Source organism: Stegastes partitus, unplaced genomic scaffold (genome assembly GCF_000690725.1).
Source record: "Stegastes partitus isolate 25-593 unplaced genomic scaffold, Stegastes_partitus-1.0.2 Scaffold3722, whole genome shotgun sequence".
NCBI lineage: Eukaryota > Metazoa > Chordata > Actinopteri > Pomacentridae > Stegastes > Stegastes partitus.
In genome coordinates, this window is record NW_007581453.1 from 1 (window position 1) to 25,087 (window position 25,087).

The 25,087-nt window shown below is 40.7% G+C and overlaps 4 protein-coding genes across 4 annotated transcripts; 1 reads left to right on the forward strand and 3 right to left on the reverse strand.

Moving 5' to 3' along the window:
- Positions 1-1,258: 1,258 nt before the first annotated feature.
- On the reverse strand, positions 1,259-7,772 carry ncbp2 (nuclear cap binding protein subunit 2). The gene is made up of 5 exons (XM_008306603.1): positions 7,647-7,772; positions 6,381-6,467; positions 5,897-5,991; positions 5,274-5,412; positions 1,259-1,870 (listed from the first exon to the last, which is right to left on the reverse strand). Exons 1-5 carry the CDS (start codon positions 7,719-7,721, stop codon positions 1,772-1,774), a joined length of 495 nt encoding a protein of 164 aa, XP_008304825.1. The 5' UTR covers positions 7,722-7,772; the 3' UTR covers positions 1,259-1,771.
- Positions 7,773-8,920: 1,148 nt separating this feature from the next.
- Positions 8,921-11,828, reverse strand: fkbp2 (FKBP prolyl isomerase 2). Its single transcript, XM_008306604.1, has 2 exons — positions 11,266-11,828; positions 8,921-9,357 (listed from the first exon to the last, which is right to left on the reverse strand). Exon 1 carries the CDS (start codon positions 11,715-11,717, stop codon positions 11,301-11,303), a length of 417 nt encoding a protein of 138 aa, XP_008304826.1. The 5' UTR covers positions 11,718-11,828; the 3' UTR covers positions 8,921-9,357; positions 11,266-11,300.
- Positions 11,829-11,951: 123 nt separating this feature from the next.
- LOC103376230 (uncharacterized protein DKFZp762I1415-like) lies at positions 11,952-13,193 on the forward strand. The gene is made up of 2 exons (XM_008306605.1): positions 11,952-12,047; positions 12,169-13,193. Exon 2 carries the CDS (start codon positions 12,237-12,239, stop codon positions 12,540-12,542), a length of 306 nt encoding a protein of 101 aa, XP_008304827.1. The 5' UTR covers positions 11,952-12,047; positions 12,169-12,236; the 3' UTR covers positions 12,543-13,193.
- A 3,602-nt stretch (positions 13,194-16,795) lies between these two features.
- Positions 16,796-25,067, reverse strand: meltf (melanotransferrin; the record flags this gene model as incomplete). The annotated part of the gene is made up of 14 exons (XM_008306607.1): positions 16,796-16,863; positions 17,160-17,352; positions 18,004-18,164; positions 18,272-18,339; positions 19,162-19,315; positions 19,773-19,967; positions 20,048-20,144; positions 21,842-21,993; positions 22,190-22,355; positions 22,713-22,897; positions 22,992-23,059; positions 23,457-23,613; positions 23,988-24,170; positions 24,950-25,067. Coding segments are annotated over 14 exons (1,965 nt in total), but the record flags the coding sequence as incomplete, so codon positions are not given.
- Positions 25,068-25,087: the final 20 nt, after the last annotated feature.

A 25,087-nucleotide genomic window follows, 5' to 3' on the forward strand; every position in this document is an offset into this window, starting at 1 on the left:
CCGGGTCTGATGTACATGGCAATTTTGGTGAGTTTTCGAGTATGTTTAGGGCCTCAAAAACGTGTGTCTTTGACACGAATAATAATAATAATCCGAGCAGTTCCAATAGGGTCTTCGCACCCTTTTGGGTGCTCGGACCCTAATAAGTTGAGACTTTGTTTCTCGTCTCACTGAGGAACCAGCGCTCAGTGGAAATCGTGTGACTGCTGGTTGACTCTCTGTCCCTAAATGATTCACTCTGCCTCCTCTTCTGCCACCTTGTGTTCATTTTTAAAATCTGCTTGAGAGAATGTGATTAAGAAAAGTGTTCATTAGCTGATGTCAGGAGTTATTAGTGTATCTGAACCGAAGACAATTATCATAGTTTATTATTCTGCTTCTCCCATCACCTCAATTCCGTATCTTACTTTAAGAGACCAGCAGGCGGCTTATAGTCAGTCAAGTCACCATGTTGTGTCTCATCATGAGGCAGGACGAGGGAGCACAGAACCGACCAACTGGAAAAAATCCAGATATAAAATGACAGGTCCATCTACAAGGAGATTTGTGTGATTGCTGTGGGTCTAGTCACCAACGACTGACAAATCATCAGTCATGGGCTAAAAGAGCTGACAGTTTGTATTCATTGTTTTCATAGATGGGATGTTGTGTTAAACTCCATATTTGAAGAGTGAGACACTGTTTAATGTATAAATCCAGAATGTAGGAACCTTCTTTCTACTTTTCCTTTTCAGCTTTAGAGATGCTCATTAGTTTGATTTTGTTATCTTTTGACAAAGATTGTTAAGTCTTTGTGTCATACAGCTCTGGGCTTTAAGTTTACAGATGTTTATTACCAGAAAACCTTTCATTCACAGGCCAGCTTTATGAGTCAAACGTTCTAAGGAGAAAATTCTAATTACAGAGAAAGCCGTGTAGGTGTACGAACACAAAGAAATAAAATCTTTCTCTGAATCTGTTAGACATGGAAGTCTTGGTGAACAAAAACACCTATGCAATCTGGATGTTGAATTTGAAGCTTGGTTGAACTTTATAGAAATGGCAAAAAAAAAAATGGATGACTGCAAGATAAGTTGTGCTTGTTTTTGTTTTGTTTGCTAAATATGCACAATACATATGAGGAAAGGCGATATTGCTGCAGTTCTCTTTACAAGAAAAATGTGTCATTTTATTGTCCATTTTGAAAAGCCCTGAAATTAGGCACAGACTCTTGGATTACCTCAGGAAACGTGCTGAAGAAAAAAATCAAACAGATCAAATATGTCAAAAAATCTGTTTATTAAAAAAAAAAAAAAAAAAAGTATACACAATTTGGGACAAACAGTTTCATTCCTGGTAAACAGGAGACAACAACATGTTTCTTTCTACTTCTTCAACAGATAATTATTTGAACCTGACTTTGAAACTTAAAAAAATAATTTCCCACCACATTTTGTCAGAGATTCCAGCCTGAAGCGAAATTGATGGCATTCCTATACGCAGGTTAATGAAACATCACCAAACGTCACATGTTGGGGTTTGGCCTGTATTGCCATGGAGACAGACAGCAGGTGTGGTAGTTAGAGAGTGAGTCAGAACAAAACCAAGCCTCAAAAAAAATAAATAGCTGCTAATTTCTGAAGTCCAGTGGTCCATGCAGGCCTGCTGTAGAGTGTTAGATGTTAAAAGTCACATCGACGGTCTCTGGTAGCCTGTTGTTGGAGAATGAATAAAGTCCAGGGCTGAGGCGGGGCTCTGTGTAGTCCAGGCAGACTGCTGTGTTGGGTTTAGTCTAAAAACTGTTGCGTGCCTCTGTGGGTCCATGCTGCTGAGCCAGCTTACCATAGCCGCCTCTGGCCGGGTCGTAGTCCTGCCTGTACTCATCTCTCACCTACACCAGAAACACAAACACAGGCAGAGGGTATCAGGAAATGCACAAGCAAATTACACACAGATGATTATTTTGATTACCAACTTTGCATAAATTACTCACCAACTTTTACTACATTTTAACTCATCCACTTATTGGCATTGAATTTTTATCTCTTATTTTTTTTCTATCAAAATGAAATGCAAACTGGGCATCTTTTAAATGTTCACATTTCTCACTTCTGACCTTTTACATCTTTGCATCTTTGAAACACAAGGTGTTTTGTGATTCAATTCAATTCAATTCAATTTTATTTGTATAGCGCATATTTACAACAACAAGTCATCTCATAGCGCTTCACAAAGGCAGAAACAGAAACACCCAACAATCCAAAACATCTGGATTCCCTATAAGCTTCAGCAGTCCGCAAGCAGTCCGTGATGAAAGCTTCTTTATTATATACAACAATCACCTGAGTAAAAATTTAAAGAATTGTTTCTAAAAAAGACTTTTTCATTGTTTAAGTACTGTTGGGGCTGTCATGATCATGAAATTAATTGACATTCAAATAATTGCAATTAAGCTGTCCCGGTCTATCTGTGTGCCTCTATTAGTTTTAGATTAGTCGTATTGGCGCCTTTGACCGCCACCTTTTGGCTGGAAATTTGACAAATCACCTCCTCCAAGTTATTGGCTTCTCCTTTTTCATTTGGCTTAAACTCAAAATGTGCCCACAGCAGTGCTGCGGTGTTTGACTTTGTAACTAAAGTCATGACGTTAATGTCGATAGATGCTCATCGAAATGCAGTCAGTCAAACACTGGAAGTTAAGCTCCTCGAGATAAACAGCCGGTAGGAAGGGCTGCAAACGGTAGAAATCCATGTGGAAACGGTAATTAAAACAAGACGTTTCTATCAGTTACAGCAAGCTGTTTTTATAAAGGTGAATGGAAATAATGGTAAAAATTATGAAAAATGATTGTGGTCAGGTCAAATAATTGCCACGATGTGATTCACTATTACCTGTGACAGGCCTGAGTACTGTAAAAACTAAACGATTCGCTGTCTTCATTCTGCCATTAGAGCTGGCTCATGAGGTTTTAAAGCTCCTAAAGCCAGTAAAGGTCGCCTTACATGTGAACAAAACGAGCTTGTAGAAGGTGGTGTCAGGCCACAGTGGAAATCGGAGGCCGTCACAGCTGTTCTCAGAGTGAAAAAGTGGCAACTACAGAAAGCGGTAAGATGCAACAACTTTTACATATGTGGACACCTGCTTGTATGTATTTTTACACAGTCTGTCCTGGAAGACATTCACAGTGTTGCATTTGGATGCTTACATTTTAAAAAAATCCCAGAAATAGTTTTCACACCCAGAAAGTGAAAACAGCTGGACACATACACTCCTAAACTGATCTCAGAAAGTTGTGTCAGTTCAGTCTTATTTTTACAGCCCAATTTTCCTCAAGGGCTTTTACAATCCTCTGTTTTTAGACCGACTCAGGAGGACTCCCTCTACCAAGATGTACAATTGGTGGCGTGTGCACAGAACAGCAACACAGCAGATTTAAAGTAATGACAGCCAAGATGACAAAAAATACAAAATGTAAATGAGGGTGGAGTGACGCTATCTGACTGCTGATGGAGCACAATGACAGCGTAAAGAAACGTTAGCGCTCAGAACATAGTAATAAACACTGTTCTCAGAGAAAACGATTAAACCTCAACGCTCCAACACACACTGTGCACTACATCAGAGGAGGGACTTTGTGAAGCTACCAACATCAGGGCGTTTTTTTATTTTTTTGTTTTAATCCAGTCCTTGGGCCAATATTTATGTTTCCATTATTACACTCTCCCTCAAAGCTCATTGTGTACGACTACAAAATTGGACATGATTATGCATCTTGTGTTTGTTAACGGCATAATACAGACTTTCATTTTTCTAATGCAGCACCATAGTAATGTCTTTTCAAAAGGCCACGGTTAATCATGCAGAATTTATTTTTGGAAGTTCTAAATATCATACTGGTGTATTAAAATGTCATGATATAGTGTATTGATTTTTTTGAAGGCCATTTCCGTAGATGTCATATTTTCTTAAATGTCATAGTGTGCCGCGTTTTATATTGTTTTTCGAAATGTTGCAGTGCAGAAGATCCAAAACTTTTCCAATACAGACAGACAGACTGAAAGCTTCTGACGACACAAGAATCCACCTACATAAAAGACTCTTGATGGGTTACTACAATCACCAGTGCTGTGTTCTGGGTTTTGGTGTTATCTTGGTACAAAACCTTGCTGGCTCCTGGATTCTATCTGAGGAAACACTTTCAAACTGCACATTTCACTTTATTTTATGAGTAGGTTGCTTTTAATATTGCTTCATTTTGAGTTGAACTAATATGAAATTAATTTTACAAGCACACGCAAGCATTTTTGGACTGAAGATGCTGCTAAGCAGTCTGAATCAAAACAAGCAGCCACTACCTGTGACAGAGCAGGACAATGAGATATTAAAACACTGAGCTAACATCAAGTCAAATAACCAAAGGACCTGAATTATCCACCTGTTTATGAAACGACTTTATAACAGATTTTGGCCACGTCTGACCCTGTTGTTTTTTTGTTTTGTTTGTTTTTTTTTTTAACTGTAAAACTTCATCTTCTGTAATTTATTGGCTGACAGACACATGAACTTGATAAAACTGCATTAAACTAAAAGCAGGAGACACAACGGCTGGACAGCTTATTGGTTGAGCTCAGTTTCAGATCAATTCAAGTCGGGAGTTCTTTTAGACAATCAACACAGTTCTTTAGACTCATCAAGCTTTAAACAAATGTGATAAACTTAACTGCATCAAAGTCATTTTTCCAGGCTGAGCCCTACATCAGTGGTTCCTAAAGTGGGTGTTTTCAGGACTCCTCAAGGGTCCCCACAGATTTGTTCACTTCCAAGGTTTAACGTATGCTTTTACCAGTGTTTTACTTTGTTAAGAAATGAGGCGACATTTTCACAGTGACAGTGTTTTTGTATTACATTTTCCAGTGTATCATACTGAAAGAAGTCAGGAATAAACATTAAAGACACAATCAAATGTGCAGTTGTGCCACAGCCAAGTTAGTCATTTTAAATCAGAAATTCACTGTTCCAGCTCACCATCTTCAACTCAGTGCAGCAGCTAAACTAAAATCACTGAATTCTGAGAGACTGAGAACATATCAAGGCTTCTGTGTGTTAGATATGATCTGTGTTTTATTGTTTTAGTTGTCACAAAGTTTCTCACAGTTAATAGTCATGGTAATATGAGCTGAACATTGCGCACCTGCACATGTGTTCTTGACATGTAAAAATCTGTCAGCACAGTATGAAAAGCACATGTTCGTGATATTAACCTTGCCAGAAAAAACAGTGTCGTAAACCTCACCTGTCCTCCAGATTTACCGCGTCCATACTGTCGTCCCTCTTTAAAGCCTGCATCCCAGTCTGTCCTGATGATTCGGTCGTCCAGCCGTGTGCCATTAATGAAGCGCATCGCATGTTCTGCATCTGCTCGTGTGTAGTATCTGGTGCAGCAGGGGTTAAGTCTGGACATGCACACTTTGTGGTAACTTTAAACTCCTAATGATGCATGGCATTTTGGCTACGAACCAGGAATACTGAGGCTTGAAGGAAGTTACACTCCTACCACAGTGAGCTACATTCCTGTGACGGATGAAAGAGAAATTAATGATGCAGCCTTATGCAAGGTGAAACAGAACCTCAAAGCAACCCTTCCATGATAAGACAAAAAGCAAACTGTCCAGAACAGAGAGAACCTGCCCCTCCATAGGTAGTGTGATCAGAAGAATATAAATACTGACAGTCCTGTTGCTTGGGGGAGCTCCTCTCCCATAAATCTGTGTTGTGTGAGATTCTGTGCTCTGCTAAATAAAGAGACGCTGACTTCAACCTCCTCGTTTTGAGAGTGGTGATTCTCAGTACCTGTGTGTTATGTACATGTAGGTGAATTAACTATTGTTAATTATGGTCTCAGATTTAAAAGGATACTCTACAAAGCAGAATCCACAGGCCGTCTTCTTGATTTTATCCAGGCCAATGATGATGCGCTTGACGTCTCCACTTTTAGAAAACAGCTCGTGCACCTGGATGTCAGTTTTAAAGATGATACAATTACAACACTGTGTAGGAGATAGGAAGTATTTGTAAAGTACAGAAGAACATCCTGATCATTATTACTGTAATAGATTTTAAACACATCAGCATTTCAGTGTAATTCAATAGAAATGATGTATCTAGTTTTGAATACAGAATTTACAAGTAGACCACACTCAAACTCACATAACTCACTAAAGTCATGAGTGTGTGAGGACAGAAAGTCACGGGCCATACAAAGAAAAAAAACTACTAAGCGTTGGATATTTTAATAACCCATTCTCATTGTATCATGAAAGAATATGATGAGAATAAACTTCTTTCTAAAGCCGTTGGTGCACCTGATGATGTACTCGGTGATAATGACAGCGTGTCGTACCTGCTCCTCGGTGGTGTAGAAGGAGAGGTTCCCCACATACAGAGTGTTACTCTGCTTCAGCAGCTTCTCCTGTTCATAGCGGTTTCCCTGAAAACACAAGCAAAGTGAAAAATAGGAGAAAACATGCCCTTAGGAAGCTATGAACATTTCAGATGGTCCCATAACACCTCGACAAACACTCACAACTCTGAAATTAGCTCCAGATTCAGTTTTTGAGTTGCTGGTTAAAGGTGAAAGTTAAACTTAAATGACAACATTAAGTGTCCAATTCTCTCATTTTAATTCAGCAGTTTATGGAAAGGTTATTGGAGCTCCTGTTTAAAGTCATAATAATGTTTTAAATACATTTTTAGATTTAGAACACCTTAGTTCCACTTGAGAAAACACAAAAGGAGCTATCTCACCCATCAAAACATACGCAATACCTCATCTGAATATTCAGAACCACTAAACTTGTCAAATCTGGACTAGATTAACAGAGAGTGTAAATCCTGTTTAACACATTGTCTAAGATTTGTGAAAAACTCAGAATGACTGCAGATTTGATGCCATATCACTTACATTCAACACACGCAAGGCAGGAATCAATGATCAGTACTAACAGGACAAATGATTACAGAGTCTTAGCCTCATGACTCACATGGACACCTTATACAGAAAGTTCAAAAATAGCAAACATATCCTGTAATTAAAAAGTATTGAGGTCTGATCTTTCTAACTGTGGTCCTCGAGTCAAGTTTGGTCTAAAACCTTCAGAGTGGATTTACCTTACAGATAATGAGTATTTAGCATTAATGATCTAACATAAACGAACAGTATCATTTGAGAGATGCTTTAAACTGCGATTTTTTTTTTTAAAGGGGCACGGAATGTGAACAACTGTAAATCAAATTTACTGGAGGAAATGATCAAAACCAAGAACCAACTCTGGACAATAAACGACGATAGTTTTGATTCAGTATTTCCACCGATTCATTCATGAAACCCTGTAGCTCTGACAGGTGAGTTAGCACAGTTACAGCCACGACTCAGTGGTGCCTTTTAGATTAAAATTCATCTACGGCCTTGTGTTTTCACTTTTTCTTTCTGCGAAGGCAAAGGACGCACATTGAAATGTTTTTCATCTTAAATTACAAATGCATCCTCTCACAGCTCGAGCCGCCGTTCTGCTGTTGGCTTGTTTACCGTTAGCTCACTACATAAACGTCAGGTTTACGTCAACAATTTAGATTTTTATTCGTTCTTTGACATTTTTTCTTCACTCACCTTAAAATGTTGGTCTCTGTATTGACTAACGTCGATGTAAGAATCACTATTCAAGGCGTTTAATTTAACAGCCATTGTGAAGAAATGGCAAACAGGCGCTCAGCAGCGATTCAACTCAGAGCACTGCGGGGACTTCCGGGTCATGTGTCCGTCCTCTAAATGACTCCGGGTGGAACAACTCGATGGCGCCGTCTGTTGGTGCCATCAAGTGTTTGTCGTGTTTTAATTTCATTTCACGTACACTGAAGATGAAATAATTAAATTTGGCATGTCTCTTAATATGTTTTAGAGCTCACTCCATTTTAACTACCATTCTCATGAACCACGACGGGATCTAAAATCTGTTATATATGTGTGTATAAAAACCAAGTACGCATTTTTTTTTTCATTTAAAGATATTAATATTTTGTCTCTCACGAGAAAAGGGACAGAACATCAGTCTGTATAAATATAAACAACGCCTGAACAGCACTTCCGCTTTTATACCAAAGACAAATTTGTCATTCATCTAATTACGGTTTGGATTATTCTTTTTTTTTTTTTTTTTTTTAAATCTCAACATCACATGACCACTGAATCACTGAAGCAGAAGCTGTTCGATGTGGGGCCACTCTATTGGCTGCTGCTGGACAGCTCCCACTGCTTCACTCCTGTCATTTCCTTTTTTCTCTTCCTTAGGAGTTTCCTCACTTTTTAAACTTTGTTATGACTATATATATATATAAAATTAACTTTTCTTTCTTTCTTTTAAACTTTAATGCATCATTGTAATCGTTTTGTTTTGACAAATGTTTTTCTAATTTTTGCTGTTATTTTTCTTGCACTGTAGTAACATGTTTTTCATAATGTAGTTCATATTTTTTGATATTCTACTTATATTGTAATATAGCAACTAAATATTTATTACATGTAGTCTTGATCAAACCAAATCTGCCAAATTAAAATAACAAAATAAATAATTATTAGTATGGCACTTACAGTAAACAAAACTATAAGTTGAGAAACAGTACATTTATAGAGTGTAGCTACCAGAATATTTCAGTGCATTGATTAGATTTCCTGGATAACTTAATATAGCTAAAGAAGTCTTCTACACTATGAAACATACAGAGGTGAAGCTTTCTGCAAATCAGAAAAAATTTGTTGTATTTTGTTTCACACTAAGAAGTTGTTTCTCATGTTGATGATATATATGATATATGTGAGAACACACATGTAGCCAAGGACAGCAAAAAGTCTTCTAAAGGATTTTTTTTAAAAAAACACTCCAAAGGTTCCCTTAAGGTCGACATTTTTATTATCCGAATTCAAACACTTAAACTGAACAAAAACATTTATGCTAATCGACCCCCCGCCTGACTTCATAGTAAATCAAAAACCTTTATTTATTTTGTGAAAAACAAACAAAAAAACATGTACAGATATGACTGAACCTGTTTAGAAATTACAGAAAATTAAAAACGAAAATGAGATGAAGTGGAAGCTGTCTGCAGCCACCGGACAAATACTAGACTTAGCTGCTGCCTGTCAGTTGTCCTAATGTTTAGCACACACAGTCGGTTCTTGTTTCACATATTAACTTCAGTCAGAGCATATTAAGCAAAGTCGGTAAAAGGACAACAACAGCTTTGCCAACTCCTCTCAAATCTGCCACGTATTCTTCATCAGAGGTCAAACGGTCTCCTCTCAACGGTGCAGCACCTCCTGGAACCTGAAAGAAAATCACAGCAAACATCCACATCAGAGAAACAACAAGACAATCTGAATCTGATCTGTAAGGAGCCCGCAGAGGAAGGACATCAACACCTCAACAGACCCTAAAAGGGTCTGTTCTCTGAATAAGAAGAGCTGGTTTGGGTTCAGAACTCAGGGTCAGAATATTCGTGCTTGAAGCTTGAACATGTCTGAAGGTAATGACATTAAGGATCAGTGCTAGCTCTGATGGGGGCTTCAGCTATACATCCTGCAATATTTCAAGCTGAACCGCTGACAAAGAAAAAAAAAAAGCAGAAATAGAAACATTTTACCGCCTAAGCCACAGCAGCCACGTAAAGCTTCTGGAAACTTCTCCTGTACTTCTCTACATGTGCACTGCTGAGCTCTGTGTTCAGTCCAGGAACAGAACATTACAAGTCCAGTCCAGTATACTTAGTTTTATAACTCTTTAAGGAAAAATGACTATTTACTCACAGTCCATGAGGTAAATGAAAAGGACAATGAGAAATCAGTAAAGTACACTAATGTGATTCAAGTAAGCATAGGTATTACCTTTTAGAGTGTGCACAAAAGGATAATTGCTTCTCTTTTCATGGGATTCTTGGCCTTTAATATGTTATTTGTGAAAATGGTTCAACTGATTGCTTCTGATTGAACACTCACATGCTGCAATTTAGCAAATGATTTATGATTTGAAAGCCACCAACTAAGAAGGCGTACTGCGTTGCATGGCCGCTGCGGCTCTTAACGTCAGTGGAAGGTGGATTCCTTCCTGCTGCTTCATTCAGTCCAACAGTGTAAACACAGAGTAAGTGTAATGCCTCAAACAGCCTGTTACCAACAGGTGGCGCTATGACTGTGAATGGATTTTGGCATATGGATGTGATCAGGACAGCAGTCTGATCAAATATGTAAAGTTTGAGGCAGATTGTACAGGGTAGTTATACAGAACTTCCTCTTTTATGGTGAGGATCAAACATCAGAGGGCCGCCGTGGTCACGCCCTTTGACCTTTGCAGATGATTTTGATAATATTTTACCTTCAAGGCGTTTTCTACATGCTACCCACGTTTCAGCGCTCTGTGACTTACCCCCTAGGAGGAGTTTGCTCAGATTGGACAAACAAACAATCCAAAATGGCGGACTTCCTCTTGGGTTTAGGGTATGGCTGTCACTAACTTTTTTGTTGGTCCTGACCTCCTCCATATACCTACCAAATTGCGTCGGTCTAGGTCAGACATGCTTCTGATGGGACTCTGCTGAAATTTTCTAGGTGGCGCTGTGGAGCCATTTTTCTATTGAGGTGTGTATTTCCCCCTAATTATACAATTTTTCACCGGGTCTGATGTGTGTGCCAAATTTTGTGAGTTTTCGAGTACGTTTAGGACCTGAGAAACACGTTTCTTTGTGACGAAGAAATAACAACGTAGCAGTTCCAATAGGGTCCTATTATGCACTGTAGTGCCCGGACCCTAATTAGACGAGAAGCTGTATTTAGTTTAAAGGTGCTGCTTATTGATGGAGATCAGCTTAAGTAAGATTAACACATCAACAATAGAGGTAAATAAAAAATGAAACTTGACAGATGTTTTTAAATGTGGGAAAACATTACACACACACGCACACACACACACAGACACTTCTGAGCATAAAAATGAATAGTTATAGTTTTGAAACCTACACTTTTAAAAATGATACTGCATTTATATTGTGCATGTTGATTTCATCAAATTAGCTCAAGCAAAATCTCGGTCTGTGTTCTGATCCAGGTGTACAGACAGAGAGAGAAAAGGCCCCAGCTGCTCGTTGTTGCCGTCAGGACCCCAGAGCAGGTCAATGCATCCATGTGCTGAATGGATGCATGGATGAATGGATGCAGGGGACATCCACCTGCAGTAACTTACGTTTTCAAAGTGCCTCCCTTGCTGCCTCCTCTTCGTCAAAGCTCGGATCTCCTCTCGATGCTCAGCAGCTCTACTTCGAAGATGAGCGTGGCTCCTCCGGGAATTTTCGGAGGAGCGCCCCGGTCCCCGTAGCCCAGCTCGGCGGGGATCACCAGCTTCCTTTTCTCGCCCTCGCACATGCCCAGCAGGCCCTGGTCCCAGCCCTTGATCACCTGGCCGGTGCCCAGGGTGAACGTGAAGGGCCTGTCGCGGGGAATGCTGCTGTCGAACTCGGTGCCGTCCTCCAGCTTGCCGGTGTAGTGCATGTTCAGCACGTCGCCTTTGCGGGACTTGATGGGGCAGTTGTCGACGCGCTTTTTGATGCCGATCTGCAGCTTCTTCTTCTCGGCTCCGCTCACCGCCGCCGGGCTCAGCGACAGCACCGCCACCGCGAACAGCACCAACACCCGCATGGCCCCTCAGTCTCCAGCTGTCAGAGGGTAGAAGTTCAGACGGGCCTCGGCTCAACGACCAGAGAGCAAAATCTGTGTGGATGAAGGAGGGAAATGAGTCGCAAATTTAATACCGAGAGCGCATGTGCAGACGATACGACCGGAAGTAGTTTACCGGGTTGTGTTACTACGAAATATATCCGCAAAATCCGAAGTTGGCTTCAGATTCGTCTGTTACAAAGCATTTATTATTACCAGCTCCTCGAGAACCGACTGGAATCTAACTTCAACTCCTCACACCAGTCTGTTATGTCATACAGTGCACTGTCGCGGTCAACCAGTACACCTTGAGTAAGTCAACTTTTTAAAGTGTGTTTATTAAAATGTATATACACAGCTTACACGGGAGTGTAAGAACCGTCTTTAGGTTTATATCTACAGCTAACCTACGTGAACACTGGTGTCTTTACAGGCCTGAAACAGACGAGTTCCTGACGGGACAACTGAGTTAGCTAGCTGAGCTAACTGCTAGCAGACAGAATGCTCTCCCGTATGTTGTTTTCGCTCCTCAACAACCTCCATGTCGTGGAGAAGCTGGCAGAGTCTCGTCCGATTCGCAGGGCGGCTCAGATCACAGCTTACGCCATCACCAAGGCTCAGATAGCCGGCCGGGACGCCTCAGAGCGGGTCATGCGGTCCCAGACGCTGCGGCAGGTCCGACAGGAGGCCGGCAAAGTCCCCGGTGACCTGGGGGACGTGAACAACCGCCTCAGGAAAGTCCGAGATACCTTTGTGAATGAAGTGAAGGAGGGCTGGAAGGAAGGCTCCAGGCAGATCAAGAAATAGAAAGAGGACAGACTGGTTGTAGGATGTTAAAGTGACTGGGAACGTACCTACAACTACATGTTGGTTGTCTGTCTGGCGACATCTGGTGTGTTTATGGCCTCATCCTGTACTGCCTGTGTGTTTGGAGTGGAGGAGAGCTCAGAAGAAATGGTGTGTGTGAACCATCTGCCTCAGCAATGCACAACAACAGTATGCTGATGAACCACAACCTTCAGGAACCAGCTGGGGTGGTTGTTAATAATGTAATTATTAGTTCAAAGTGTGCATTACATCTTTCAGAAAGCCTGTGAGAAAAGTGGGATCTATCTGGGAAACTGGTGTGGTGAAATGAAGTATGCATGCCCAGATTTAGCTGACAGTTTCAGGTAATCTAGTAAATTTCTTGGGCAAACACATCCCTGGAACTGCCTTTTAATGATGGCCTCTCCACAACAACAAAAAACATACGTCACCCTATTTTCCGTCACCGATGTGCAATCATTCACAGATGACACTGACCCTGCCAAAGAGTTTCTTGGGCTCTGTACTTGGAAAATGATTTTGCTGGAGAAAAGATGTACATATATAAACAGATATGGTATGTGTCGACAATGGAGTCACCATTGAGTTGCGACTGTATGAATAAAGATTATAATTTATAAATGCACTGTGCTACATTGTGTCGACTGATATTTACCATTACTGCACTAAGTTTCAGGATGTAAATTACACTGAAAGGGGAAAAAACAAGTTCAAGTTTAATTTTTTATTTAGTTTGGAAAAGCTACTGCCAGGAACTGACTCAAGTACAAAAGAGTAAAGTGTACGATCAGCTGACTTTAGGTTCCTCGTTCATCTGCTTTCACAGCAACAGCAGCACTACAGATATGAAACACTTTACAACCCAGTTTATACAAATAAGATCATTTTATTGCCCCCACTTGTTCTCTGGAAGTGGCAAATAACAGCTTGACCTAGTTACTGTGTATCGTACAGTCACGTACAGCTGCCGTGATGGAATGGCCTTCAGTGATTGATGACCTGTTTAAGACTTTTTTTTCTTTTTTTTTTTAAAGCAAACATTTGATTTTGATGGCCTTTCAAAATGTGATACTTTGCCGCTTTTCCTATCCATCTTTTTTTCATCTCTGATGTCTTCAGGCAATACCTCAAGTTTGACTAAAGACCGGCATCTAAGAAGCTCCAAATACGTTATTGCGTAATTTAAATATTCCTCTTCTTTGTAGTGAGGACAGGACACGTGCAGACTACATGAGCATGTTCTACAAGCCTCCCAACCTCGTCTCTCCATCATTGTCAGGGGTTTAGAATAGAATAGAATATCCTTTGTTAGTCCCATAAGGGGAAATTTGCAACGTGACAGTAAGAAAAGCAAGAAAACACAACTGTATATTAAAGAGGCGATGTGTAAACAAATATATACAATAAAAAATAAGAAAAACAGAAGAACACAAGGATACTAAGAACACAAATTTAAGAATATTTCCATGAATAAATTGTTTATTCTGCAAGAAAGGGAAAAAAAAAAAAACATTTTCTCTGAAATTTCTTACAAATTTATAAGATTGTATGTGTTCTTGTCTAAATGAATCAAGAAAATAATGACCAACTAATCATTTATGTAAATAAAAATGAGTTATTCCTTTACTTTCACTACTTTTAAACAACAAAAGGGGGAAAAAACACAGCTGAACTTTTCATGTGGTTGTATAGATCAAGATGTGTGTCTCTGTGAATAGCAAAATATTTAAGGACATGATTTCTGACACAAGAGGCTAAAAATAAAAATACTAGTGTCTGCAGAGAGGCAGCTACATCACACTTATTCTGATGCAGATGAAGATGATGTGGGATTGTTTAAAGGCCTGTTACCAAACAGTTGTGCAACAGACACCCTCATGTGGACAGAAGCAGTTTGAAATGTTGCCCTAATGCCAACAACACTGTGAATAATCACCACTCAAAATAAACAAAAGCTCAACACTGTATTTTTCTGCATTTTCTTTTATTTCATTCGAACAAGCATAGAATACAGCTTTATGTAGCAATACTTATGCAGACACACTGGCCTGGCAACTAAATATTAGTTACATGTTAGGTCATTTCACACAGAAATAAATCTCCATCAGTAGGAAGAGAAGGCGTTGGTTTCTGACAGCATGAGTCAGTACATATACACTGATATGGCACCTGAACTTCATATAAAAATAAATCTCTCAACATAGGAAAATACACATCCAATCAACATGTTAAAACCTGGAACATACAGTAGATATGACAAGAGCCCCATAGTCTGAGTTAGAAAGTTTCTGGAGTGAGTTGTTTGGGCGAGAAGACATGAAATCGGACTTTTGGCTAAGAATAATCTTTATTATCTTTAACTATATTTCACTCTTTTCGTACTTGCACATGACTAAAGACGTTGCGCTAAAACCCTTCCCAAACCAAAACAGAGTCAATTTCCTACCTGTAATACTGTAAGTCAGACATAGTGCAAATCACAGAGTGTTTTTGACTTTAGAAGTTGAAATTACATGAATAAATTAAGTTTTTTTCAGCTAACACGACCCCCCCTTTGACTTAACCTATCCAGATGAATCTAAAACATTCTCCACAAATCACAGGATGTTTTCTTCATGTCCTCCCCAAATCTGATAGAACCTGAACAGTGTCAGGGTTACTCACTTTATTTAAATGGAACGAATACTCAAAAGGTGTGAAAAATGGCTACAGGATGGAAAGCATGTTGTTGATCAAATTATTTATCTTCCTTTTTTTATTCTTAAGTATTCGAGGAGAACACATGAAGCCGACACCCTATGGACAAACACTGAACCACTCATCATCACACGATGCCCAGCACGGCTCTGTGTGGAGGCAACACTAGTGCATATTCACTGATATGGCATTAGCATATAGTAGAAACACAGCCTGAAGGAAAAAAAAACAAAACAGGACTGTGAGCGAGTGGCAGCAGAGCAGAGCAGCAATCTGATTTCTATGTTCACATGAAGCCTTTGAACAAGAGAGAGCGGATGAAGAATCTGTTAAAATGGGTTTGATCGGTACAGCTTTAAAAGATTATTTTTTTCAGCAAGAAGCGTGTTGTTTACACTGAATGAAAACATTTCAATGTTAAGGATGAAAAAAATATTAAAGGGTCAATTCACCCAAATAGTAAAACAGACATGCAAGCCATGTTTGTTGCTATTTTCCCAGTTTCTATACTGAGCTCAAAACAGAAGCTGTACTGTGGATGGGATTTTAGTTGTGATGTTGAAAAACCTCAAAAGCAGCGTGTCTTTCCAGAATCAGTGTCCCCTTTACTACCTCACTTTGTACAGTTTCTGGTTCTGAAGACAACATGTGTATGAAAACTGTGTTTGGTTGTGTTTTTTCAGTTCTGCAAGCACCACTAATGATTTATTTCAGTTCCTTTGTATCAGTGTTTAAGCAGAAATCTGGAAGTTGTGAATTTAGAAGCTTACACCAACTAAACCAGTAATAATGCTGATTTACAAGATGTAAAATGAGAAAACACATGGGTGACCTGGCCCTTTAAGCTGTTATTAAACAACCAAGAGCATTTTTGTGTGTCCTGACTGAAAATATTAACAGCAATAGAACGGAATGTTAATATAAAAGATGCAGAAATACATTTCTTAGATATATATTTCATTTAGAAATACAACCTTGGAAACATCACCAAAAAAAAGGCACCTTTCATCCCAGATCTTCATCAGATTAAGTTTCTCTAAGGTGAATCAGAAGCTCATGTGAGGTCAAAAATCAGATTGTCTCTTCTTTGCAAAATCTTTTAAGAGACAAGGATGCACCGTCCACTGGAGCAATGTAACAGGTGGCAGCATACTCACTGATATGGCAGCTCACCTTCAGTAAACATAGTGGCAGCAGCACCTTCCCTCATCTTAAGCTGTTCAGTACCTAACTCACATCTCTGCCACAAAGACAGGAGACATTGTACTTCATTTGCTTCAACACCAGCACCATTTAAATCCAAAGGCAGTCCCAACATGCTGTCCTCACATGTATATGTTGAAGTTACATATAATTAGGTAGACATGATGCAAAGAGACAGAAGGGAAGTAGGACACCAGAACAGCAGGGCTAAACTGCTCTGGAAAGCTATGATGGGTGATTTGATTAGACAGACATCAAGACAGAGAGGAGAGATAAAGGGAAGGAAAGTGGAAATAAAGGGTAGGAGAAGAGGCGTGTGTCAGGTTCTGTCTTTACATCCAGTAGTTGGTCAGCATGAAGCTGAACAGAGCCACCAGCAGCAGCCATGCAGACGACACCACTGTAGGAGAGAAGGGAAAATATGACAGAGGCTGTACATAAGAGAACAATAAACAGAAAAAAACTCATCTCACTACAGCATGCCAGATCATCTTCTGCAGACAGAGCCCAGCTTGCAGTTTCTACCTGTCTCCAGTCTTTATGCTAAGCTAAGCCGCTAGCTGTAACTTCATATTTAGCATCCAGACATGGGCGTGGCAGCTCTATTTTGTTTTTAACTCCCTTCAAGTAACATATCCCCCAAAATGTTAAACTATCAAACAGCATTAATGTTGTTGTTATTATTTTTTTTTTTACCTGCACTTGATGAGTTGCACTCCATTTCAACCAGTGCGTCCAGGTAGCCCTGACCCAACCACTCCTGGTACGTCTTTTTGTCGGCGACGCCCATGAGGCGAACGGTGGAGTCTTTGAAGACCAGATCTGTGCCTTCGTAGGCCTGCGAGTCAAACATCTTGAAACCAGTACCTGTATCACTGCCGAAGTACACCTACACAGGAACAGATACATGGACGAACAGGACAACAGAGTTAAGATAAACTGAATTAACACCAACATGAAACATTTCATACACTCCAGGTAACCACTGATTTCCACTCAGTTTATTGTCCAGTACAGTTCAGCAACAAAAACATTTTGTTGCCCTAATTTCTTTCCTTTTCCTGTGTGATCTTCAACAACTCATTGATCGTGTGTTCAGTGACATGTAGTCTTCTGTGACTGCAATTTATTCAAATAGACAATTATTTTTTATCTACTTATGATGGAAATCCCTACTTGGATTAAATGGAGAATTTTATTTTGAAAGGTGCATGTTAACATTTCCAGTGTTATTTTTTGCTATTATAGTTCTTCCATACACTTTTTACAATGTTGGATATACTTTTGTGGGACCACATATGTATGATCCATTGTAGAATACATGTACTTACAGCACGCATTTGAACTCCTTTATTCTGGGTCTTTATCAAAGAAAGGATACCAGAGTGTCCTTGAATGCACCACCAGCAATCCCACATTTCTTACTTTTATTGTGAAGGATCCATATCTGTCTCAGGCAGGTTTCAAGTCTCTGTACTTTGCATGCCTGCACCCTCCACCGCTTTCAAATCAGACAGTACATTCACATGAACACTGTTACCTGTGCGCGGTCCAGGAGTCCATACACAGCGTGGATGTTGGTGTCCGGCCGTACCATTACGGCGTGAGAAGGAACTCTGGCCAGGTTACAGTATTTGTACTGTGTGACTTCAGCTTTCGTTCCCTGAGGGCAGAGCAGCTGGAAGTCTTTGGACACTAGATCTGCTGTCCACGACTCCGATGACTGACCTGAATAAACACGGAGCGTGAAGTCATTACTCATTTCACATAAAAGTACATTTAAAAGGAATTGAAGTTCTGTGTCTTACCATCAGTGTTTTGGAAGACAGTAGAATGCTTGACGAAAGCCACTTCTCCATCTCCTTTAGCCAGACACCTGGTTCAACGCATAAACAAATGAGGTCACATTCACACTCGCATGTTACTCATCTGTTGGAGGGAACAGAGCTGCTGGGTGAGGAGGAGGAGGAGGAGGAGGGGGATTTCAGGCACTCCTGGAAATTAAACTGAAAATCCTATTCAGTCTTCTCAAAGACAAACTTGTTTCACCAATAACTGGAGATCTTCTTTGGCGCGGATCGGCGTGAAAGTTTTCTGGCTAAATCTTTAGTTTTAAGAATGAACAGCTATGTTTGCTATTTGATAAAAACAAAGTAAAGACCTGTGTGTACAACTCCTAATGTGCAGGAAACATCCAATCACAGAGCCTAAAGTTCTGTGCAGCATTTAGAAGACAGAGCTTAGGTGTTGTTAAAAGTAACAATAAAATGTGCAATTTAAATCAATTTACTTTTGCAGTCGGGGTTAATTCTGGATAAATCCAGCAACGATTACTCTGGATGGTGAGTCTTACTGGCTTCTTCTTCAAGGCAGCTGTTTAGGAGAATCTTGGATATTGGAGTATTTAGACCAGCACACAGATTGGATACCAAATTCAAAGCTGGTGGCCTCTCACTTTTAAGAAAGTTCTGCACCAAATGCATGAGCCATAAAGTTCTTTCTAGGTTCTGGGTTTACGTCCACATTGTACAGCCAACTACATATTAGTGTTTGTGCAACACTGGAAAGATTTCCTGCAAATAAAAATAGATTTGCTTGGCTTGGGTTTTAAACTTATTATTATGAAAAAGCCAGCTTGCAAAGCTCAGTGAAACATGTCCTCCTGATGAGGTGAGGAGGTTCGGGACGTGTTTGCTACCTGAAGGCACCGTTGTATCCATCGTACAGGTCTTTTCCCTTCTCACACTTGTTCTGTCCCGAACTGTCTCCCACGCACAGACCACACAGGTTGCTGGGGAAACCGGGTTGATTGGCACCTGGTACACAGCTCTCCTTGAAGTACCCTCCCACCGCTAAGCATCATGGGAAACAAGAAATACAAAGTCCCAGACTGGCACAACAGTTTAGGCTTTTAGATTAAATACGTTTCAGCTTTAAGGCCAGCTTACTCAGTCTGTGACAACAACTGTGAGCCTGGAGGAGGAATATTGCTCTAAAGATGTAATCAGGGTTATCTTGCTTTGTAAAAATGTTACCAAGGGGTATTATGGGAAATGTAGTGTCCAGCATTTTAAGAAGTTGGTTCAAATGAAAGACTAAGAATCATGATTTCATGGGCTCTGTTGTACTGTTGTCTCTTGCGGGTCCCCAAACTTTATGGAAAAAGTAAACAACTTACTGTAAAGGCAAATTCAAGTTTAATTCAACAGTTTGATGTGTTTGACCTCTGTTACAACACAAGGAGTGAGTTCAACTGACCACACCAGCTCACTCCTCTGCCACACACACCTACACACACGTCACACTGACCTTGGGGTATCTCACAGTGCTTAGGGGTGATCAGGCCTTGATCTATTAGCGCTGCAATGGGAACGTTCCAGCCAGCCGTGCGGCCATATCCAGTGTGACAGGAGCGACGGCCACGCAGGTCTTTAAGGTCACGGATGTCAACGCTAGTCTTTTTCACCACTGCAACGGCGTAGTATATGGCACCATCACGGTCCTCTGGAGAGAAAGAAACACATCTGTCTGAGTGCTTCTTGTCTCTAAAACCACAATGTGTTTCCATATCTTTGTATTTTTACCCGTGTAGCTCTCGCCAACTGCAGGCACCAAGCCGTAGTCTTTGCCTGCTGTGTAGATGTAACCTCCATCCAAAGTGATGGCATCGGCCTCATTGTTCTGCACAAACACGACAAGGAAAAACTGAGGTCAGTCTACCAGAACTACTAGAAAAACAGCATCATTTGGTAAAGAGACTGTGTTTATAGTCAAATGGCTACCATAGCATATTCTCAATTAGCAAATCACAAGCATATTGCCTGTAAATATGCATGTTTGCTGATAAATAACAAGATGTGCCACTGAAATTAGAAATGTGCTTGTCAGAGAGGATGAAATGAGTCATGAGGTCCAAAATCAAGTCTTAAACTTTGTGTTTCACGTTCTAAATAACTCGTTATACGTCCTTTACCAGATGTAAAGGCACTTTAAATCTGAACACTGTTGTAGTGCAATAACGATACAGAAAGATGCTAGCTGGTATGGCTATATGGATGGACTGAAATACTCAACACCATTGTCCCTATAGATCAGTCCTGCTATCTTTAGCAATCACTACCAGGTTACAAAGGGAAACAAGAATTTGTTGATAAATTCATGCTTCCCTTCAGGTTGCATTGTAATTAATTTGATGACCCTATAAGGCCAGTGCTATACTTTCCACATTCACAAAGGTACGCTGAGGTCCATGTGATGTAAATTTCCTCCTTTTTCCAAGCCTGTAAGAGTCTGCACAGAGCCCTCCGCAGATGTCTGCATGCAGCCCAAAAAGCTTTGATTCTACTCCCTTGCGGATGTGCACAGGAACAGCTGTGAATACCACAGATGCATCATCATAGCCACCATAGTCCTTTGTATTTATTCTGTTAGATTCTACTTGGTGGACACCACTCCATACATCTGCAGTAGGTTGTATCTCCATATTCCATGCATGTACTCTACTGCCTTGTCTGCACAGAGAAAACATTTGGCTTTCACACAGAAGTGTCTGCACGGTCGAGAAAATTATGAAATGTACATCATGAGGACCTTCACATACTCAGAAAGCATAACACTGTCCAAATGTGTGTCTGCGTGGCCACTACTGGAATAGTGACAATGCTTTGAATATATAGACACAGATCTATGTAGTATGTATGAGTACATGTTCTTCAGGCGAATGACAACGTTTAGTTTGAAACCTTGTGGATGCACATATAGGAAGCTGCTGACATCATGAACACAGAGTTGTTGTTATACTACTGTCTAGTCCACTTTGAGTCACAAATTTTCTCTTTCATGCCGACTGTGCAGGCTTTTAATGGATTTAGGTAGATAAAATCACGTGGATTCAAGCACACCCTTGCGCACACATGGACGTGCAAAGTAAAAAAAAACTCTGCTGAATCTGTTGTCTGACCCATTGTTTTGTGTGAGTGCAAATTAGATTTTTTACAATTTGTTGAGTTGAAAATGAGTTAAAACAACAGGCCTGGTACATGCCTGGTGTGTAGTGTAGCAGCAGTTAGCTCACAGTGCTACTGTATCTATGTACGGCCTCAAAGACCTGCTAGTATGTCGTTGGTCTCATAAACATCTGAATAAATAAATAATAATAAACCTAAACAAACTCAAACTAAGCACATGTGACTTAAGCTGAATATTTTGCATGTTGCTGAGTCTGATCATCTGTGGTGTCATCACTTAAAACACTGTAAAGTGTTCAGCTCAGTAATCATTTTGAAATCTTTAATAAGTAGTTTGTGGTGTTTCTCCTTATGTTTTAATCTGAAATTAATGCCACTGCAGCTGAACCAGCAGCAACAAACATCAGGTACCTTGATTTTCTTCATGCAGTCGGTCACTGAGTCCCCGAAGACACAGTTGATTCTTGGAGTGAGACCTTTACTTTGGAAGGCAGAGCCCATGTCAGCACACTTGCGCTGCTCGCTGCTGGACAGCACGCACCACCGCAGGGCAGCTGGGAGATCTGTAGATGGAGAGACGGGTGGAGGTAAAGACAGACGGAGGGGTTCACAGGTGGGCTAAACACAAATCAATACACTGAACACAGAAGGTATTAAGAAAGCTCCAAATGCTGTTTTCCTCTCACATGAAAATGCGACACCAGTAGTTTAACTTATGATGTTGAGTTCTACATCAGTACTTAGCAGACATTTCTTCACCTTCAGCTTTACAGTCCATAGCTGTCATAGCGTTATGGTACATGTCACCCATCCACTTCTTGGGCTCCTCGTACTCGGCCTTCTCCAACGTGGTGGTCGACTCAGAGAAAAGCACAGTTCCGCCGCCATAATCAGCAGACGAGAACATCTTGAAGTTGGACTTTTCCTGCAAAACATTAGGACACACTTAAAATATGTCTCACATGCAGAATCGCACAGTAGAAATGCATTATCACTCTTAAATGTTAAAGCTGAAGTTGGCAGAAATCTGAAAAAGGGAACAAAAAACAAAACAACGAAAGAAAAAAATAAAAAGTTGGAGGGTGCAAGTTTAACCACAAGACTCCAAATTGGTTAAACAACACACATATCCAACATTGTCATTTTTTGTCATTTTCATTTGATAGCTGACAAATAAGTTTCACAGTGTGCTGAAACAAAACCTTCAGGCCCGCTGAGTTGCTAATGAACAAGCAGTGCTCGTGTTTGTTGGTGTTAGATGGCAGAGTTTGTGTGGACGTACCATCCCCTCCTTCAACATGGCAAACACCACAGAGGGAGTGATGTCCTCTCTGACCACAACGCCACGAAACGGGACACGGACCAGGTGACATCTTTGCCACTGAGAGACCGGAGCTCTGGTGCCGTCCCGACATAGCAGCTCATAATCTGACGACAGCAGAGCCTGAGCCCAGGCTGGGCCGCGACCTGTCGAAGAAATGACTTGTTAGCTCACAGATAAAACTACAATAAGGTGACCGAATGTGTCACTAGTTAGCGCAGTAACCAACGTAGACATTACCATCAGTGTTCTCCTCAACAGTCGTGTGTTTGATGAAGGCCACCTGACCTGCGTCTTCAACCAAACACCTGCAGAGACCAAAAAAACAGAGGAGAGGGAGTTTTGAAAGTTCAATTTCACCCCATGTTGAAGTGTTTTTGTTTCTCACATTTTTATTTTTAGCAAAATCTTCTGTCACAAAGAGAATGCTGACCCACACATGTGCCCCCTCTGGCAGTGGCCTGCAAGTGCTTTCTTTTTTCTTTCTTTGCATCGATCCAATAGTGATGATATACACACCAAGCACAAAAATCTTTGTGTTTGTTTTTCTTTTACGAGCTGTGAGCTGTCTAAGTGATGGTGTCTTTAATAGAGAATGGAATAACACTCAATCTGCGTGTACTATAATCCACGCTCCTCTGTTCCAGTCTGGCCCCATGTACATGTTAGTGCATGTGAGTCCCTCTCCTTGAAACTGTGTATTACCTGAAAGCTCCTTCATAGCTGTAGTACATTTCTTGGCTGCTCTTCTCACATACGTGCTGTCCTGCACCGTCTCCTTTGCACAGCTGGCACAGCGACGCAGGGTCACCAGGCTCATTGGCTCCAGGAATACAGCTCGCATTGAAGAAGTTTGCCACGCCTGATCATAGACACACACAGACACGCAAACATTTTTTTCATTGTTTCTGTCGAGTGCATGCTAGTCATGCATTTTGTAACTAAGACATTTATTTAACTTTCATCATGGTGGCTGAATCAGGCATGATGATTACCAAACAAACCAGAATGTAGTGCAATTGTTAAGCCATATATACAGCATGTCACAAAAGTGAGCAATGGAAAGTGGGGCAGCACGAGGTCTCCAACATCCACCAGCTCCGTGATGTCATCATGGAGGAGTGGAAGAGGATTCCAGTGGCAACACATGTTCTCTAATATTAGCTGTGTTGTGTTGCCACTGTGGTTTTCATTCAAGTAAACTCCATATTGAAACTTTACACAGGTCTTTCTTACCCTGTGGGATGTTGCAGCCCATCGCAGACATGTAACCCTGGTCTATAAAGTATCCAAGAGGCATATTCCAGCCGGCGGTTCGGCCTTTCCCGGTGTGGCAGGTCTTCTTTCCTGCCAGGTTGTTGATGTTGATGGCAGAGTTGGCTTTCTTCACCACAGCAACAGCATGGTAGGAGAAGGTTTCTGAGGAAACAGCAGCAGCGGCGTTAACATACAAACTGTGTTGTTTGACATGTTGGTGCTGCACTCGTATTATCAGGGAACAGAAATAAGATCTCGGAGACCAAAGTATAACCCTTTGGAATACGCCATGTACAGTACAGAGATCATAACCGGGGTAACGTGTGTCGCAGTTGAGAACATGGCAGTAGGAACTTAGTCCATCTTATCTGAGATAAACAACACGGTGACCTCCATCTAATGCGTCATCAGGACACACATGAACAGAAGAACTTGTCTGATTTAAAATGAGGCCACTCGTGTCGGACGTGGAAACTGTCTGATTGAGAGCTCTCATCATAACCACGACCTATAAATCATGACAATAAGATAAAACCAAAGGATGAATTCAGACAAGTCACACATTTTATGATCCAATGGTTTGGTTTTGATCACATGAACTAAACATTTTGGTGAAACATGTGAGGAGGACTCTGTTTTATCTGCCGTCTCTGCAGCAAAATCATTCTTCCACCACTGCTTTACACACTGATACTTTTCATAGGAGGAATAGCAGTGAATATGTCTAAAATAACCCTTTGCATCCTAGTACCAGTACGCTTGTTTTACTTTGATCACCAGGATTGAAAGATTTGTTCAGAGGCCTGGGCTTAGCCGAGATCATTTAGAGCCATCATCAGAGCTTGTTTGCCATTGGAGGGAGCGCTATTTCTTTACAACCACGTCTCCTAGTCTTTCTCCTCTACATCATGCCTGTTAAGTTATTGTTGCATCATGCTTACCACCAGCCTTTGATTCACTGGCAGCCATCTTGAAGGAAGCAGTCTTCCTTTGCTTGAAGATCTCAGAGCCAAACATGGAAAAGGCATCGGCTTCTTTGTTCTGCAGAGGCACAGGCAAGAAAAAGATTTAGAATGGTA

Coding starts and splice junctions, on each gene's coding strand:
- ncbp2 (XM_008306603.1), bottom strand. CDS start 7,721: ATGGCTGTTAAATTAAACGCCTTGAATAGTGATTCTTACATCGACGTT. Junction 5,413..5,896: donor TGTGGATTCTGCTTTGTAGA/GTATCCTTTTAA, acceptor CTGCTGCACCAG/ATACTACACACGAGCAGATG. Junction 1,871..5,273: donor GCGGTAAATCTGGAGGACAG/GTGAGGTTTACG, acceptor TTTCTGGTGTAG/GTGAGAGATGAGTACAGGCA.
- fkbp2 (XM_008306604.1), bottom strand. CDS start 11,717: ATGCGGGTGTTGGTGCTGTTCGCGGTGGCGGTGCTGTCGCTGAGCCCG.
- LOC103376230 (XM_008306605.1), top strand. CDS start 12,237: ATGCTCTCCCGTATGTTGTTTTCGCTCCTCAACAACCTCCATGTCGTG.